The sequence below is a fragment of the Salvelinus namaycush genome, chromosome 40, assembly GCF_016432855.1.
Source record: "Salvelinus namaycush isolate Seneca chromosome 40, SaNama_1.0, whole genome shotgun sequence".
Classification (NCBI taxonomy): Eukaryota; Metazoa; Chordata; class Actinopteri; order Salmoniformes; family Salmonidae; genus Salvelinus; species Salvelinus namaycush.
In genome coordinates this window covers 19903411-19916697 of record NC_052346.1, presented here as the reverse complement: position 1 = coordinate 19916697, position 13287 = coordinate 19903411, and the positions used below count along the sequence as shown (strand labels likewise).

The window sequence follows — 13287 nt, the reverse complement described above, 5'->3', positions numbered from 1 at the left end:
ACTTATCTAGAACACTGCAGTCCGTCTGGGTGTTTAACCTTCCCAAATTCCCCCATGTCACCCTGCTCCTCCGTACATTCCACTGGCTTCCAGCCGAAGCTCACATCCACTACAAGACAATGGTGTTTACTTACGGTGCAGCAAGAGGAACTGCCCCATCTCTACCTTCAGGCTATGCTCAAACCCTGCATCCCAACCCGAGCACTCAGTTCTGCCACCTCTGGTCTCATGGCCGTCCCACTGCTACAGGAGGTCAAGCTCCCTCTCAGCCCAGTCAAAGCACTTCTCTGTCCTGGCACCCCAATGGTGGCACCAGCTTCCCTCTGATGCTAGGACAGCAGAGTCCCTGCCCATCTGCCCGAAACCCTACATCTTTAAAGAGTATCCCCCCAAAATAATACTAATACTAATAATGTGACACTGACTAATTGAGGAGAAATGTATTTACTGTGATGTGGTTGTCTCACCTGGCTATCTTAAGATGAATGTACTTAATGTGCTGGTGACATCACAGGGTCAGAGAGAACTCCTGACTGTAGTCATACAAAAATACTCCAGGCACTCAGCCCATAAGAACCATTCATACTGTCAGATCTATTATGAAGAACTGAATACAACCATAAGAACCATTCATACTGTCAGATCTAATATGAAGAACTGAATACTAAAGAGAAGAAGAGGTTGACCAGTACATATTCATGTAACTTTATTTTTCATTGGCAGATCAATCAAATTTGCTTCAATGCAGTTATCCAAACACATTCATGATCAGTAACTAAAATAACTCATCTAGTTTTAAAGACAATTAATAAACACATGGATTCATTTCATAAACTGTGTATCATTAAATAAAGTTGTAAAATAATCCCCCCAAACTAATGATGAAAAGTGATCATCACACCATCTATATCTGATACATGTTAGGGGCGGAAGGTAGCCTAGTGGTTAGAGCGTTTGGCCAGTAACCAAAAGGTTCCTAGATCGAATCCCTGAGCTGGTAAGGTAAAAATCTGTCGTTCTGCCTCTGAACAAGGTAGTTAACCCACTGTTCCTAAGCCAGCATTGTAAGTAAGAATTTGTTCTTAACTGACTTGCCTAGTTAAGTAAAGGCTCAATAAAAAAAGTGTCTATTTACTCATTCCCACAGAATACTGCAGAGGGACAACCTGGTCTCAGAGCAAAACATATTACAAAAACATCCGTGCCACTCATTTGTTAGGTCACATTACATTGGCCTACCAATATAAACTGAACTATAAACTAAACACGTAAAGTGTTGGTTTCATGAACTGAAATAAAAAATTCCAGCAATGTTCCATATGCACAAAAAGCTAATGTCTCTCAAATATTGTGCACAACTTTGTTTATATTCCTGTTAGTGAGCATTTCAGCCTTTGTCAAGATAATCCATCCACCTGACAGGTGTGGCATATCAAGATGCTGATAAAACAGCATAATCATTACACAGGTGCACCTTGTGCTGGGGGACAATAAAAGGCCACACAACACAATGTCACAGTTGTCTCAAGTTCAGGGAATGTGCAATTGTCATGATGACTGCAGGAATGTCCACCAGAGCTGTTGCCAGAGAACTCAATATTTATTTCTTTACCAAAAATCACCTCTAACGTCCTTTTAGAGAATTTGGCAGTACATCCAACCGGCCTCACAACTGCAGATCACATGTAACCACGGCAGCCCAGGACCGCTTCACCTGCAGGATTATCTGGGAGGGGGCTGAGTAGTATTTCTGTCTGTTATAAAGACCTTTTGTGGGGAAAAACTCATGCTAATTGGCTGGGCCTGGCTCCCAAGTGGGCCTATGCCCTCCCAAGTCCCACCCATGCCTGAGCCCCTGCCCAGTCATGTGAAATCCATAGATTAGGGCCTCATTTATTACAATTGACTGATTTCCTTATAAAAATGGTACATCTTTGAAATTGTTGCGTTTAGATTGTTGTTCAGTATAATACGACTTGTAGGACGTATCGTATGTTATGAACTACAATTCGTATGTTATTTTACGCATTGCTATTCATACAATATGTTAAGAACTTGTAATATGTATATGTTACTAATTCCAATTTGTTGTTGCTAACGTTAGCTAGGTTAGGGGTTTAAGGTAGAGTTAAATGGGTTTAGGGGAAAGATTAGCTAGCATGCTAAGTAGTTGCATGCTAAGCTAACATGCTGACATAGCTAAAAAGTAGTAAGAAGTTGCAAAGTTCCTAAATAGCTAAAATGCTAAAGTCCTCCTTGATGAGATTCAAACACGCAGCCTTTGGCTAGATGTTTGACTTACATGCGCACCCCTCCACAGAGCAGGAGTAAGGCTTCTCCCCTGTGTGTATACATTGGTGTGTTAAGTTGCTATGGTGAGAGAAACTCACCCAAAAGTCAGAGAAGACGTAAGCAGGCTTCTCTCATGCGCGTGCTCTCTGATCAACTATTAGCTCAGTTGCTGTTTTGAAGCATTTTACACATGCAGAGCAGGAGTATGGCTTCTCTCCTTCATGTATATGTTGGTGTTTTTAAGGTATCCAGTCGAGAGAAAGTCACCCACAGTCAGAACAGGAGGAAGGGCTTTTCTCCTGTATGTGTTCTCTGGTGAACTTTTAGCTCATTTGATGTTTTAAAACATTTTCCACAGTCAGAGCAGGAGTATGGCTTCTCCCCTGCATGTATACGTTCATGTGATTTTAAGTTGAAAAGTTGAGAGAAACTAGTTCCACAGTCAGGGCAGAAGAAAGGCTTCTCTCCTGTGTGTGTTCTCTGATGAACTTTTAGCTGAGTTGATGTTTTAAAACGTTTTCCACAGTCAGAGCAGATGTAAGGCTTCTCTCCTGTGTGTATACGTTGGTGTGTTTTTAAGGTGCCCAGACGAGAGAAACTCGCCCCACAGTCAGAGCAGGAGTATGGCTTCTCTCCTGTATGTATACGTTCATGTGTTTTTAAGTGGGAAAATTTTGAGAAACTAGTTCCACAGTCAGAGCAGTAATACGGCTTCTCTCCTGTGTGTGTTCTCTGATGAACTTTTAGCTCAGTGGATGTTTTGAAGCATTTTCCACAGTCAGAGCAGACGCAAGGCTTCTCTCCTGTGTGAGTCATCTGATGAACTTTTAGCTGAGTTGATGTTTTAAAACGTTTTCCACAGTCAGAGCAGACGTAAGGCTTCTCTCCGGTGTGTATAAGTTGGTGTGTTTTTAAGGTGCCCAGATGAGAGAAACTCGCCCCACAGTCAGAGCAGAAGAAGGGCTTCTCTCCTGTGTGAGTCCTCTGATGAATTTTCAGCTCATTTGATGTTTTAAAACATTTTCCACAGTCAGAGCAGTAATAAGGCTTCTCTCCTGTGTGTGTTCTCTGATGAACTTTTAGATGAGTTGATGTTGTGAAGCATTTTCCACAGTCAGAGCAGGAAAATGGCTTCTCCCCTGTATGTATACGTTCATGTGACTTTAAGTGGGAAAGTTGAGAGAAACTAGTTCCACAGTCAAGGCAGAAGAAAGGCTTCTCTCCTGTGTGTGTTCTCTGATGAACTTTTAGTTCATTTGATTTTTTAAAACATTTTCCACAGTCAGAGCAGGAATATGGCTTTGCTCCTGTGTGTATACGTTGGTGTGTTTTTAAGGTGCCCAGACGAGAGAAACTCGCCCCACAGTCAGAGCAGAAGAAAGGCTTCTCTCCTGTATGTATACGTTCATGTGTTTTTAAGTGGGAAAATTTTGAGAAACTAGTTCCACAGTCAGAGCAGTAATATGGCTTCTCTCCTGTGTGTTTTCTCTGATGAATTTTTAGCTCAGTTGATGTTTTGAAGCATTTTCCACAGTCAGAGCAGACGTAAGGCTTCTCTCCTGTGTGAGTCTTCTGATGAACTTTTAGCTCAGTTGATGTTTTGAAGCGTTTTCCACAGTCAGAGCAGACGTAAGGCTTCTCTCCGGTGTGTATAAGTTGGTGTGTTTTTAAGGTGCCCAGATGAGAGAAACTCGCCCCACAGTCAGAGCAGAAGAAAGGCTTCTCTCCTGTGTGTGTTCTCTGATGAACTTTTAGCTCATATAATGTTTTAAAACATTTCCCACAGTCAGAGCAGGAGTATGGCTTCTCCCCTGAATGTATACGTTCATGTGATTTTAAGTTGGAAAGTTGAGAGAAACTAGTTCCACAGTCAGAGCAGAAGAAAGGCTTCTCTCCTGTGTGTGTTCTCTGATGAACTTTTAGCTGAGAGTATGTTTTAAAACATTTTCCACAGTCAGAGCAGTAATAAGGCTTCTCTCCTGTGTGTGTTCTCTGATGAACTTTTAGCTCATATAATGTTTTAAAACATTTTCCACAGTCAGAGCAGGAGTGTGGCTTCTCCCCTTTATGTATACGTTCATGTGATTTTAAGTGGGAAAGATGAGAGAAACTAGTTCCACAGTCAGGGCAGAAGAAAGGCTTCTCTCCTGTGTGTGTTCTCTGATGAACTTTTAGCTCATTTGATGTTTTGAAGCATTTTCCACAGTCAGAGCAGTAATAAGGCTTCTCTCCTGTGTGTGTTCTCTGATGAACTTTTAGCTCATATAATGTTTTAAAACATTTTCCACAGTCAGAGCAGGAGTGTGGCTTCTCCCCTTTATGTATACGTTCATGTGATTTTAAGTGGGAAAGATGAGAGAAACTAGTTCCACAGTCAGGGCAGAAGAAAGGCTTCTCTCCTGTGTGTGTTCTCTGATGAACTTTTAGCTCATTTGATGTTTTGAAGCATTTTCCACAGTCAGAGCAGGAGTAAGGCTTCTCTCCTGTGTGTATTTTTAGGTGTATTTTTAGCTTTGATAGAAATGGGAAAATCTCTTCACAGTGTGGGCAGTGATGAGACCTCTTAGCTCTCTGATCTTCCTGCTGTTGCTCTCTGGATGTAGAGAATGTCTCAACATGGTAACCTGTGTGAACATCAGAAGAACCAGTCAGTTGGTGTGATATACATGTTAATCAAATGTATTTTATGAAGCCCTTTTTACATCAGTAGTTGTCACAAAGTGCTTAACCTGTCTGGTACAAGTGGGACGCTAGCATCCCACCTCGACAACAGCCAGTGAAATTGCAGGGCGCCAAATTCAAAACAGAAAACCCATAATTAAAATTCCTCAAACATACAAGAATTTTACACCATTTTAAATATAAACTTCTTGTAAATCCAGCCACAGTGTGCGATTTCAAATAGGCTTTACGGCAAAAGCACACCAAACGATTATGTTAGGTCAGCACCTAGTCACAGAAAACCATACAGCAATTTTCCAGCCAAGGAGAGGTCTAATCACTAACCTTTGATGATCTTCATCAGATGGCACTCATAGGACTTCATGTTAAACAATAAATGTTTGTTTCGTTTGATAAAGTTAATCTTTATGTCCAAAAACCTCATTTGAAATTGGTGTGTTGTGTTCAGAAATGCATTGTCTCAAACAAACATTTGGTGAAAGTGCAGAGAGCCACATCAAATAACAGAAATACTCATCATAAACATTGATAAAAGATACAAGTGTTAAACATACGAATACCGATAAACTTCTCCTTAATGCAACCGCTGTGTCAGATTTCAAAAAGGCTTTACGGCGAAAGCACACTTTGCGATTACGTTAGTTCAGCGACTAGACACAGAAACCCATACAGCCATTTTCCAACCAAGGAGAGTGTCACAAAAGTCAGAAATAGCATTAAAATTAATCACTTACCTTTGATGATCTTCATCTGGTGGCACTCCCAGGTCTCCATGTTAGACATCAAATGTTCGTTTTGTTCGATAAAGTTCATCTTTATGTCCAAATACCTCCGTTTTGTTCAGAAATCTAAAAGGCACAATGCACGCTCTCAAAACCAAGACGAAAAGTCCAAAAAGTCCAATAAAAGATAGTAGAAACATGTCAAACGATGTTTAAAATCAATCCTCAGGTTGCTTTTGTCATAAATAATCAATAATATTTCAAACGGACAAAAGCTTCGTCAATGGAAAAAGGTAAACAAGAAATGCGCGCTCCCGATCATGTGCTTGGTTCATGGATGGAAATTTCCACTGTCCTCCCATTAAAGCGGTGTATCTCCCTAATTTTTCTGAGTAAAAGCCTGAAACAAAGCCTAAAGACTGGTCACATGTTGAGGAAGCCATAGAGATCGTGAACTGGGTCCTAAGTCTTTGTATGGTGGATAGGCTTTCAATGGAAAACCAGCCTTTAAAAAAAGAATAGTACTTCCTGGTTGGATTTTCCTCCGGTTTTCACCTGCCATATCAGTTCTGTTATAGTCAGACATTCTTTTAACAGTTTTGGAAACTTTAGAGTGTTTTCTATCCACATCTACTAATTATATGCATATCCTAGCTTATGGGCCTGAGTAGCAGGCAGTTTAAATTGGGAACGCTTTTCATCCAAAATTCCAAATGCTGCCCCCTACCCTAATGAAGTTAACAGATACCCAGCCTAAAATCCCCAAAGAGCAAGCAATGCAGATGTAGACGCACAGTGGCCGAAAGAAACTCCCTAGAAAGCAGGAACCTAGGAAGAAACCAGGCTCAGTGGTGACCAGTCCTCTTCTGGCCAAACCGGGTGACAGGTAGCCTAGTGGTTAGAGCAACCGAAAGGTTGCAAGATCGAATCCCCGAGCTGACAAGGTAAAAATCTGTCATTCTGCCCCTGAACAAGGCAGTTAACCCACTGTTCCTAGGCCGTCATTGAAAATAAGAATTTGTTCTTAACTGACTTGCCTAGTTAACCTGTTTGGGCGCATGTCCAAACGCTAGCGGGACACCTACGACAACATCCGGTGAAATTGCAGAGCGCAAAATTCAAAATACAAAAATCGTAATATTAAACATTCATGAAAATACAAGTGTCTTACATCATTTAAAAGCTTCGTATTAATCTAACTGCGTTGTCAGATTTCAAAAAGGCTTTACGGAGAAAGCATACCATGTGATTATATGAGGACAGCGCCCCACGTCAAAATACTTTTTAAACCAGCACAGGCGTCACAATATCACAGACATCAATAAAACAAATCACTTACCTTTGAAAATCTTCCTCTGATTGCAATCCCAAGGGTCCCAGCTACACAATGAATGGTCGTTTTGTTCGATAAAGTCCTTCATCATATCCCAAAAATGGCAGTTTAGATGGCGCGCTTGATTCAGTAATTCACTCGTTCAACATGCACACAAACCAATCCAAAAAGTTACCGGTAAAGTTCGTCCAAACAAGTCAAACGATGTTTCTAATTAATCCTCAGGTATTCTAATATCTAAATAAACAATAATATTTAAGACGGAGAATAGTGTGTTCAATAGCGAAGATAAATAACGAAGAGCGCACTCTCGTTGATGCGCGCAACATGAGTACTTTTCTAATGGGGGACACCTTGGAAAAACTACAAATACCTGAAACCCATTCTAAAGACTGTTGACATCTAGTGGAAGCCATAGGAACTGCAATCTGGGTCCTATCTATTTGTTTATCCAATAGGCAAGCACTGAAAAAACCTGTGACCTCAAAAAAGAAAAATTCTGGGTTGGATTTTCCTCAGGTTTTCGCCTGCCATATCAGTTCTGTTTTACTCACAGACATCATTTTAACAGTTTTAGAAACGTCAGAGTATTTTCTATCCAATGCTATCAAGTATATGCATATCCTAGCTTCTGGGCAGTTTACAGGCAGTTTACTTTGGGCACGTCAGTCATCCGAAATTCCGGACAATAACCAGTATGCTAAGGAAGTTAAATAAAGGTAATAAAAAAATAAAAAAAATACACTACCATTAGTGGTGAAATTAATGAATAAATTCTAAAGATTGGAGTCACTTACAAATGTCCTTGGTCTTGAAAGAAAAGCAAATTTTTTGTCCATTCAAATAATGTCAAATTGATCAGAAATACAGTGTAGACATTGTTAATGTTGTAAATGACTAATGTAGCTGGAAACGGCTGAAGATCTCGTACAACGCTGTGTAATATTCCCTTCAAAGAACAGCGCAAACAGTCTCTAACCAGAATAGTGTCTAGACTATTGCAGCTGGAAACGGCTGAAGATCTCGTACAACGATGTGTAATATTCCCTTCAAAGAACAGCGCAAACAGTCTCTATCCAGAATAGTGTCTAGACTATTGTAGCTGGAAACGGCTGAAGATCTCGTACAACGCTGTGTAATATTCCCTTCAAAGAACAGCGCAAACAGTCTCTAACCAGAATAGTGTCTAGACTATTGCAGCTGGAAACGGCTGAAGATCTCGTACAACGATGTGTAATATTCCCTTCAAAGAACAGCGCAAACAGTCTCTATCCAGAATAGTGTCTAGAAGGCCAGCATCCCGGAGTCACCTCTTCACGGTTGACGTTGAGACTGTTGTTTTGCGTGTACTATTTAATAAAGCTGCCAGTTGAGACATCTGTTTCTCAAACTAGACACTAATGTACTTGTCCTCTTGCCCAGTTGTGCACCGGGGCCTCCCACTCCTCTTTCTATTCTGGTTAAAGACAGTTTGCGCTGTTCTGTGAAGGGAGTAGTACACAGCCTTGTACGAGATCTTCCGTTTCTTGGCAATTTCTCACATGGAATAGCCTTTATTTCTCAGAACAATAATAGACTGACGAGTTTCAGAAGAAAGGTCTTTGTTTCTGGCCATTTTGAGCCTGTAATCAAACCGACAAATGACCCAGATACTCAACTAGTCTAGTGGTTAGAGCGTTGGGCTCATAACCGAAAGGTTGCAAGTTCGAATAACCAAGCTGACAAGGTACAAATCTGTCGTTCTGCCCCTGTTCCTCGGCCATCATTGAAAATAAGAATTTGTTCTTAACTGACTTGCCTAGTTAAATTAGGCAAAATAAATAAAAAGAAGGCCAGTTTTATTGCTTCTTTAATCAGAACCACAGTTTTCAGCTGTGCTAAGATAATTGCAAAAGGGTTTTCTAATGATCAATTAGCCTTTTAAAATTATAACCTTGGAGTAGCTAACACAACATGCCATTGGATCACAGGAGTGATGGTTGATGATAATGGGCTTCTGTACACCTATGTAGATATTACTTCTTTTTTTTTTTAAATCAGTTTCCAGCTACAATAGTCATTTACAACATTAACAATGTCTACACTGTATTAATGAGCAATTTGATGTTATTTTAAAGAATGTACTTTTCTTTCAAAAACAAGGACATTTCTAAGTGACCCTAGACTTTTCAACAGTAGTGTATGTATTCATTTCAGTAGGCTGTATGGGAATGGGGAAAAAACTATTCTAAAACTGGGTAGGAGTCAAAAACTAAAAAGAGGCAAAAGACGTGAAAATTATGAGCTATATCATCCTCCACTCACTATCACAAGAGTTAGTAACTATACAGACTCATTTCATATAACTTAAAAACACTGGCAGTTTGTCTACTTCACTTCCTTAGTCTACACTCTGAGCACTCCAGATAACCCAGTGAATAAAACAAATGCTGGCAATACTGGTGTCATCCATACAAGTCGTAGCAGCATGAAATAACATTACAATGCATTCAAAATTATTCAGACCCCTTGACTTTTTCCACATTTTGTTACATTACAGCCTTATTCTAAAAATTATGAAATTGTTTTTTCTTCTTCTCAACAATCTACAAACAATACCCCATAATGACATCACAATACCCCATAATGACAAGGGCAAAAACAGTTTTTTAGAAATAACTGAAATATTACATTTACGTAAGTATTCAGACACTTTACACAATAGTTAGTTGAAGCACCTCTGGCAGTGATTACAGCCTTGAGTCTTGTTGGGTATGAAGCTACAAGCTTGGCACACTTGTATTCAGGGAGTTTCTCCCATTCTTCTCTGCAGATCCTCTCAAGCTCTGCCAGGTTGGATGGTGAGCGTCTCTGCAAAGCTATTTTCAGGTCTCTCCAGAGATGTTTGATCGGGTTCAAGTCCGGGCTCTGGCTGGGCCACTCAATGACATTCAGAGACTTGTACCGAAGCCACTCCCACGTTGTCTTGGCTGAGTGCTTAGGGTCGGTGTCCTGTTGGAAGGTGAACCTTCACCCCAGTCTGAGGTCCCGAGCACTCTCAAGTAGGTTTCATCATGGATCTCTCTATACTTTGCTACGTTCATCTGTCTCTTGATCCTGACTAGTCACCCAGTCCCTGCCGCTGAAAAACATCCCCACAGCATGCTGCTGCCACCACCATGCTTCACTGTAGGGATAGTGCCAGGTTTGCTCCAGACATGACGCTTGGCATTCAGGCCAAAGGTTTCATCAGACCAGAGAATCTTGTTTCTCATGGTCAGAGTCCTTTAGGTGCCTTTTGACAAACTCCAAGCGGACTGTCATGTGCCTTTTACTGAGGAGTGGCTTCCGTCTGGGCACTCTACAATAAAGGCATGATTAGTGGAGTCCTGCAGAGATGGTTGTCCTTCTGGAAGATTCTCTCATCTCCATAGAGGAACTCTGGAGCTCTGTCAGAGTGACCATAAGAGTGGCCCTTCTCCCCCGATTGCTCAGTTTGGCTGGGCGGCCAGCTCTAGGAAGAGTCTTGGTGGTTCCAATCTTCTTCCATTGAAGAATGATGGAGGCCTCTGTGTTCTTGGGGACCTTTAATGCTGCAGAAATGTTTTGGTACCGGTCCCCAGATCTGTGCCGACACAATCCTGTCACGGAGCTCTATGGACAAATCCTTCGACCTCATGACTTGGTTTTTACTCTGACATGCACTGTCAACTGTGGGACCTTACATAGACAGGTGTGTGCCTGTCCAAATCATGTCCAATCAATTGAATTTGCCACAGGTGGACTCCAATCAAGTTGTAGAAACATCTCAAGGATCATCTCATAGCAAAAGGTCTGAAAACTTACGTAAATAAGCAATTATTATACACACTGCTCAAAAAAATAAAGGGAACACTAAAATAACACATCCTAGATCTGAATGAATGAAATATTCTTATTAAATACTTTTTTCTTTACATAGTTGAATGTGCTGACAACAAAATCACACAAAAATTATCAATGGAAATCAAATTTATCAACCCATGGAGGTCTGGATTTGGAGTCACACTCAAAATTAAAGTGGAAAACCACACTACAGGCTGATCCAACTTTGATGTAATGTCCTTAAAACACGTCAAAATGAGGCTCAGTAGTGTGTGTGGCCTCCACGTGCCTGTATGACCTCCCTACAACGCCTGGGCATGCTCCTGATGAGGTGGCGGATGGTCTCCTGAGGGATCTCCTCCCAGACCTGGACTAAAGCATCCGCCAACTCCTGGACAGTCTGTGGTGCAACGTGGCATTGGTGGATGGAGCGAGACATGTCCCAGATGTGCTCAATTCGATTCAGGTCTGGGGAACGGGCGGGCCAGTCCATAGCATCAATGCCGTCCTTTTGCAGGAACTGCTGACACTCCAGCCACATGAGGTCTAGCATTGTCTTGCATTAGGAGGAACCGAGGGCCAACCGCACCAGCATATGGTCTCACAAGGGGTCTGAGGATCTCATCTCGGTACCTAATGGCAGTCAGGCTCCCTCTGGCGAGCCCATGTAGGGCTGTGCGGCCCCCCAAAGAAATGCCACCCCACACCATGACTGACCCACCGCCAAACCGGTCATGCTGGAGGATGTTGCAGGCAGCAGAACGTTCTCCACGGCGTCTCCAGACTGTCATGTCTGTCACATGTGCTCAGTGTGAACCTGCTTTCATCTGTGAAGAGCACAGGGCGCCAGTGGCAAATTTGCCAATCTTGGTGTTCTCTGGCAAATGCCAAACTTACTGCACGGTGTTGGGCTGTAAGCACAACCCCCACCTGTGGACGTCAGGCCCTCATACCACCCTCATTGAGTCTGTTTCTGACCGTTTGAGCAGACACATGCACATTTGTGGCCTGCTGGAGGTCATTTTGCAGGGCTCTGGCAGTGCTCCTCCTTGCACAAAGGCGGAGGTAGCGGTCCTGCTGCTGGGTTGTTGCCCTCCTACGGCCTCCTCCACGTCTCCTGATGTACTGGCCTGTCTCCTGGTAGCGCCTCCATGCTCTGGACACTACGCTGACAGACACAGCAAACCTTCTTGCCACAGCTCGCATTGATATGCCATCCTGGATGAGCTGCACTACCTGAGCCACTTGTGTGGGTTGTAGACTCTGTCTCATGCTACCACTAGAGTGAAAGCACCGCCAGCATTCAAAAGTGACCAAAACATCAGCCAGGAAGCACAGGAACTGAGAAGTGGTCTGTGGTCACCACCTGCAGAATCACTCCTTTATTGGGGGTGTCTTGCTGATTGCCTATAATTTCCATCTGTTGTCTATTCCATTTGCACAACAGCATGTGAAATGTATTGTCAATCAGTGTTGCTTCCTAAGTGGACAGTTTGATTTCACAGAAGTGTGATTGACTTGGAGTTACATTGCGTTGTTTAAGTGTTCCCTTTATTTTTTTGAGCAGTGTATATATAGTTATATAATAAGGACATCAGTCAATTGAAATGAATTAGGCCCTAACCTGTAGATTTCACAAATGTGCAGTAATTCAAGAAGATTTAAATGCATATTCCCATGAAATTGATTGAGATCGAACGATTGGCATGCAGAAACAGCTTGGTCATTTCACTGGTAAAACGCAAAGAATTATAATTCAATATTGACAGTGATGATGCCATGGCCTATTTTGAAATGAGGTATGCCTAACTTGGTGATTGAGGGTATTAAACATTTTCAACCTTCTTGAGACAATGTGTGGGTAAAGGCAGGCGTTACAAGTTTTACAAAGTTTTGCTTCGCTGTGAAGTCTTGAGTTGTTCAGGGATGTGTGATGTCAGAATTACAGAATTCAACCTAGCAATAGACTGGGTCATAACTTATGGAGGTCTAATTTATGAAGATAACTTATAGAGAGAACCTGCTCTTACCATGACTAACAGTTGTCCTAATCTTCTCGTCCTCTTCTTCAACTTTAATGTTGACATTCAGCTCCAGTGTTTGACTGCAGTCCTCCAGCTTCACTGATGCCATCTCTGGATCCTGCGGTGCAAACTGGGCTCCACTGTCACAATCAGGACCCAGTGACTGTAGGTTTCTACTCAGTGTGGAAGGAGAGAGGCAGGCTGGGTTTGTGCTCACTGTTGATGTTACCGGCCTCAGACTTAATCTGAGTCGGCCTGTATTAATAAAGACAAACGGACACAAAATTTATTTTCTTGACAGTTCTGGCACTTTATTCTGTATAATTATTTTCTATTTTTTCTTGTTCAATTATCTCATTTCAGCATCCTTGACAAAACATTCATTCACATT

General features: G+C 41.9%; 1 protein-coding gene across 1 annotated transcript; it reads right to left on the bottom strand.

Moving 5' to 3' along the window:
- Window positions 1–1880: 1880 nt before the first annotated feature.
- On the bottom strand, window positions 1881–13036 carry LOC120033405 (oocyte zinc finger protein XlCOF6-like). Its single transcript, XM_038979750.1, has 2 exons — window positions 12903–13036; window positions 1881–4916 (listed from the first exon to the last, which is right to left on the bottom strand). The coding sequence occupies exons 1-2, from the start codon at window positions 13003–13005 to the stop codon at window positions 2566–2568; spliced, it is 2454 nt and encodes an 817-aa protein (XP_038835678.1). The 5' UTR covers window positions 13006–13036; the 3' UTR covers window positions 1881–2565.
- Window positions 13037–13287: the final 251 nt, after the last annotated feature.

Coding starts and splice junctions, on each gene's coding strand:
- LOC120033405 (XM_038979750.1), bottom strand. CDS start 13,005: ATGGCATCAGTGAAGCTGGAGGACTGCAGTCAAACACTGGAGCTGAAT. Junction 4,917..12,902: donor TAGGACAACTGTTAGTCATG/GTAAGAGCAGGT, acceptor ATGTTCACACAG/GTTACCATGTTGAGACATTC.